Source organism: Fragaria vesca, linkage group LG6 (genome assembly GCF_000184155.1).
Source record: "Fragaria vesca subsp. vesca linkage group LG6, FraVesHawaii_1.0, whole genome shotgun sequence".
Taxonomy (NCBI): domain Eukaryota; kingdom Viridiplantae; phylum Streptophyta; class Magnoliopsida; order Rosales; family Rosaceae; genus Fragaria; species Fragaria vesca.
This window is the reverse complement of record NC_020496.1, coordinates 33,421,338-33,427,337: the sequence shown is the minus strand read 5'-3', so window position 1 is coordinate 33,427,337 and position 6,000 is coordinate 33,421,338. Positions and strand designations below refer to the sequence as shown.

Genomic DNA, 6,000 nt, shown 5'->3' with positions numbered 1-6,000 from the left:
TACCTACCTCCTCTCTCTCTCTCTCTCTCTCTCTCTCTCTCTCTCTCTCTCTCTCTCTCTCTCTCTCTCTCTCTCTCACCATCCCAATTCGATATGAAGAATGAACGAGTTTGGTAGGCCTCTTTGTTAATTGATGTTAGCTAGGGTTTTTCGAAATTTCCGATCAAATTTCAAGGGTAGGCCTCTTTGTTAACTGATCTAGGGTTGTGTTTGGAATTGTTTTTCAATTCGATTTAGGGTTGTTTTCAATCCGGTTTGGGATTTTTTTTCCAACTCGAATTGGTTGTTTTACAATTTAATTTCGGGTTGCTTTTCAATTAGACGAGGGATTTGTTCATTAAATCGATGGCTTCTGATGCGATTGCGAACTCCTTGTCTCTTTGGACCTGTAAGTCTTCAATTTTCAAGTTTGGGTTTCTATGTTTTACTCTTGAACGACCGGTCTATTACTTTCTGGGTTATGAATTTTCAGTCTTCAATATCCTCGAACTCAAGCAGCAAAGCATAGAGGTCTTGGAACTTGGTAAGTTGCTGGCTTGGTTTCACTCTTTGTTACTTTGTTTGATTTCTGGGTTTCAATTGAATCAATAAAGCCTTGTTATATTTTTTTTAATGGAAAGTTGAATTAATTTTTAGTTATGGTAGTATATAGATGATAGAGATTGACAAACTCTTTGGCAATGCTGAAGACTCTCTGTGTGCATTTGGGGTTCAATCTAAGGAGACTCAGAGAGGGTCTACATTGAACCCATTTATACCGAATGTCTGGAGGTAGAATCCTCTTTCTAGACGCTTAGATGTTCAGTTGATTTTGTTTTGGCTTCTCAGGTTACTGAAATCTGTTAGTGAACTTTGTTACTTGTATGCTTGCTATGGAAAAGAAAAAGAGACACACACATAGATAGTAACTGTATGCAATTGCACTATATAAATTTTAGCTGAAAATGAAGCTGATATCACAGCTGCGCAGGAAGCTGGATATGATAGGGCACTAATAGCTCGATTGGCCCTAAAGCCTGGGAAGGCATGTGTCTTACTACTCTCTTAGTTAAAGTACTGATTGATCTCTTAATCCCATATCAGTTGGTTGTGGATTAACATCTTGTTTTTCGTTTCTATAGATTTCTTCACTTGCAAAATCTATGCGTCAGCTTGCGGACATGGACGAGCCCATTGGCCGTGTCTTGCAGAAAACAGAGGTCAGGATACCTTACTAGTTCTTATGACTAGAAATTATTGAACACATTGTGATACTGATTTTAGAATTTTATACACCTAGAAGACAGGTATAAAAGTTCTTAGTTTACCCATCTAAATCATCTGGTGGTCTTGCTCATATCTGATTTTCGACTGACACCCAAGATTAGAAAGAATCTTTATTGTTCAAACATGGAAGTTAAAGCTATTACTTAAAGATACACTTCTCCCTTTGCTCTTGCATGCAGGTTGCAGATGGACTTATCTTAGAGAAAGCGACTTGTCCCTTGGGTGTACTTCTGGTTGTTTTTGAGTCCCGAACTGATGCCCTTGTTCAGGTAGACATAAAAATCCATTATATTGTCAATTCCTGCATCTTTAAACATCTATGCACAGGTGGAAAAGTTTTTCTTCTATTATGTAACCCTTTTAGCTGTTTTTGTTACTCTGTAAGACTTAGAAACTATGGAAGTATCTTATAAGGCACCTAATATGTTTAGACTTGAGCTTTGGTGTTTAATGTTTAGACTGATAAGGTGGGGATTTATCTATCTCTGAAGTAGCTTGGGAGTACAGGCTACCTGGGATTGGATGACTGGATGTAACTATATATGTTCCTGGGACTTTGCATTGCGGCTTTAGGTTGGGAGTAGAGGCTACCTTTGTCTATAGGTATTGGGCTATTTTGCAAAAAAAAAAATTTGTGTGCATTTTGTCTTTTAATTTCTACCTTTGCATTGGGCTGTTATTATACAAATCATTCCGGTACTTTGAACCTTTCTGTAAGAAAAGCATATATATATATATATATATATTACTGAAATGAGCAGTCATATTTTTGCAGGATTTCTTAAAGTAGAACAATACTAGAAAGTTTTGTAGTAAGTATTTGGCACTGAAGTGGCAACCTATGTTTGTGGGAGTTTTGTATGAGGTACATTTGCTATTGATCCTCTTGCTAGTTGTGAATAAGGCTGTAAGTCTTAATTATAGCCAAGTTTGTTGTTATCATATATCAAATTGTTTTACAATTAGATGATGTCTGAATAGCATAGTTGACCTAATGCTTCTGTATGTCTTAGGCAATAGGCATATATACCATTCATGTAAGCTAGTTGTAGGAATATATGATTGATAACTTGTCAGTTATCCCGAGTTATATATATTGACTGCAACTTCTCATTAATCTGTTGTGCATTATCTTTCTTGAATCTAGATCATAGTATATGCTCATGTGCCCTTTTGTTTGTGACTTATTATTGTCATGAAAACCCTTCTTTGGAACAGTCGTGTTTGACTGTTTGTGTTCCCTTCATATTGTTCACAACAAGACAGGATGATTTAAAAGGTAAAAATATCAATGAGTAGTTATAAAAGTTTATGGTCCCTGATACGGTTCCATCAAGTGAGCATATATGTTATGTGGTTAATGTAATGTTTGTGACTCTGTATTGAGTTCAACTAATCTTCTTCTGAACTTCCATCAACATACATAGGTTCATTGGGAATCTTGATCTTTGTGGCCAACAAGTTCAGAAGCCCTGTTGAACCTCACTGGGATTTCTCGTTGTATTACCACATGTGGCAAGTGATGAAGCAGCATGTAAGTTAGGGTTCCATGTTATTTGCGTAGGAATGTAGGAATGTGTTGTGCTAACTCTGTATTGTGAATTAATGTAGTCCATACTTGTGGATGTAGGATGTGCTGTACTAATTTTCATTTGGATACCCTTTGATGTTAGAGTACTCTTGATGTAATGAAACTAAATAGTGAAATAAAAGTATTGTGCCTCCGTTGATATGTAAATTAATTGATATTTGATTTGTAATTAGATATTTGATTTCTAAATTTAATCAGAAATCAAATAATTTTTTTTATAATATGAAAAACAATTTATGACGATAAGTAAACGTAGTGTAAGCCATTATTATGGCAGTTGAAAAACGTCATTGAAAACCTTTTAATAACAGTTTAAAAACGTCATTAAAAAGGTTTCTATGACGAGAAAGAACTGTCATCAAAAAGTTTTCAATGACGTTTTTCAAACGTCATTGAAGGGTACCATTTCCATGACACAGGTTAAGACGACATTTCTAACGACACAGAGTAGTAGTGTCTTTAGTTCTCTTGTACTCAAAGCTGCTTTGACATCTTCTAAAGAGATAGCCTCTCTTCTATACAACATAGTGTCGACAAAATTTTCAAAAGAATGAGGTAAAGAGCATAGCAAAATCAAAGCCTGATCTTCATCATCAATTTTCACATCCATATTTCTCAAATCAGATATATAAGCCTATTAAACTCATCAATATGGTTTTGAACAAGTATACTTTCAGGTACATCCAAAGAGTGTATAGTCGCTACTTCAAATATAATCGATTGGTGAGGGATTTGGTCATATATAATTTCTCCAGCTTTAGTCACAAACTAGGTGCAGTCGTCTCATCGGCAACTTCACGTAGAACCTCATCTGAAAGACATAACAAAATTGCACTATGTGCTCATTCTAACATGTCTTCTTTTTCTTCATTTGACAAAGTATGTAGTTGGCAAAACACTTGCACCTTTTAGCGCCTTCAATAGCCCTTGCTGAACTAATAGGGCTCACATCTTCAAATGCCGAAGGTTTAAATAATTCCTTCCGTTAAATTTATCGATCTCATATTTCGCAGAATTAGTGGACTTCATAATTGAATCCAGAATATGAAAATAACCCCAGAAGTAACCAAAACTCTAGATACCAGTTGTTATGTGGAAGCGGCACACACGGGTCCCACACACACGGGTCCATAAATACTGATACTGTCCCCAGTTTAGCTACCCGGATGCGAAACATGTATGGAGTTTTAATACAAAAGGCCTCGACATTAGTGTGTGTGGTACCATTCCTTATAACCTAAGGATAACTCTTCACGTTTCTAACGTGGGATTTCAAAGGGCTCTAATATCAAAGCCACAGTTTTCCAACACTGCAACAGTATGTGTATACTCATGGTTGGGCTGCTAGAGTTACCTCAGGAATTCTCTCTCCTTTGCTCTTCACTAGGAGGTATGTACGTACCCATTTACGTATGTCCTCTATCTTTTTCGAATTTCTAGATAGGTCTCTTCGTTTTAAGTTTTACGTGATGAAGTGTGGTGAATGCATGCAGGGCTACTGGTAGGAATGATATCAGCTCTGATGTGGTGTTTGCTACTCCGACCTGCACGCAGGACGAAAGTTACAATGACCATCTATCCCCAGGGTACGTACTCTAGCTACAAGCTAGCTTTGCACCTATATATGTTCGGTGCTGGAATTACGATCCCCCTATATATGAGAACCTTTGGACTACTTCAGTATGCATGGTAATAGCAGCACCCATGCAATTTGCTAATTAAGAACGACTTTAAATTTGAAGACAGGCTGATTTTTGAACCAAACATAACATGCCGGCTGATAGCCATGGCATCATAGATGAGTTAGCGCTTGAAGAAAAGAGGAGTTTGAGAGAGAAACGAACAGAGAGGAAAATCTCAGAAATGAAAAATGCTTCAACACAGAAAGCTTAGTTACAAAACAAAGTGTCTCCAGCTATTTATACAAGAAAGGAGCTAACCAACTAAAACAGTTGGATTTTGCCGTAACAAAAGCCAGTGACTCATACAAATTTGAGGCTAACAGCTAGGTCAACATATTTTTACAGTATAATCAACACCCTCCCTCAAGCTCAGCTAGGTATACTAGCCTGAGACCGGCCACCAAGCATCCATCGAAGTTAATAGTACGTAATTAACTCTAAAACAAGGAATAGATAGCTAAGCATTTATATGCATATGCAACCACTGACGAGAAAGATGTGTAGCTCAGTAGTCTCACCGCGCGCATTCCATGCATAGCTTAACATATATACGATATATCAGTCAGCATACCCAGTCATGCGATAATACATTAATACATCTACAGTAGTATGCATGATCCATTCTTGCATAACAAGGATATTCTAGGCCAGATATATATTGCAGAAACTACATATAGCTAGTAAGAATAACACTGTTCCTTTTCTTGTTCTTTATAACCTGCGTGTTATATAGCTAGATGTATAGATATAGATATAGATAGTAGATATATATATATATATATATATATTCTCCGTCTTGCCTGTCCATGAATAGTGAAACTTCCCCAACCCGATATGAAGAGAGGCGGATGCTGAAACCCTAGCCTAGCTACGAATGACCTCCGCCTTAAGCTATCTGCAAAATGATGTAAAGGAACGCATTTATATCAGTGCATAGAAAACCAAGCAGGCAATTACTTACATGATAATTTAAAACAAAAACTCTTGAATACTTCGATAATTATATCAGATCATACATTAGCTATTTTTTTTTCCAATATTAATGTACCGTGTAAATATAGAGTAATGCTAGGTGAACCACTTTTGAGGAACCACCTTAGAGCCCACCTTAGGTGGCATCATATATGGCATAGCCACATCATCAAAATATTATCTGTGTCTTTTATATTTTCATTTCTTCTTAATTACAAAATTTATTTTCCTTTTTTTCACTTTCAATAAGTAATCTTCGTCTATAAATTAGGTACAAGAATAACACGCATGTATCCATGTATGTTCTTTCTTCCTCTGGTTGGTATATATTCTCCAGCACTGATCGTTATTTCATACAGTTTTAGTAAAAAGAAAATAGAACCTGAACTTGTATTCAAATTTCTACATCGATCATAGCTTTAGCTAGTATTTATCATACACCCGTAGACAAGATAATACTTGCTTGATTCTATCTTTCAAACTTGGTTT

The 6,000-nt window shown here is 36.3% G+C and overlaps 1 protein-coding gene across 1 annotated transcript; it reads left to right on the top strand.

The window, feature by feature from the left end:
- Positions 1–306: 306 nt before the first annotated feature.
- On the top strand, positions 307–2,846 carry LOC101312464 (delta-1-pyrroline-5-carboxylate synthase-like). The gene is made up of 6 exons (XM_004304308.1): positions 307–388; positions 473–523; positions 963–1,024; positions 1,122–1,199; positions 1,446–1,535; positions 2,042–2,846. Exons 1-6 carry the CDS (start codon positions 346–348, stop codon positions 2,054–2,056), a joined length of 339 nt encoding a protein of 112 aa, XP_004304356.1. The 5' UTR covers positions 307–345; the 3' UTR covers positions 2,057–2,846.
- Positions 2,847–6,000: the final 3,154 nt, after the last annotated feature.

Excerpts from the sequence above, each read along its gene's own strand:
- LOC101312464 (XM_004304308.1), top strand. The coding sequence starts at position 346 with ATGGCTTCTGATGCGATTGCGAACTCCTTGTCTCTTTGGACCT. Across the intron at positions 1,025-1,121 it reads TGGCCCTAAAGCCTGGGAAG|ATTTCTTCACTTGCAAAATC; the intron begins GCATGTGTCTTA and ends TCGTTTCTATAG. Across the intron at positions 1,200-1,445 it reads GTGTCTTGCAGAAAACAGAG|GTTGCAGATGGACTTATCTT; the intron begins GTCAGGATACCT and ends TCTTGCATGCAG.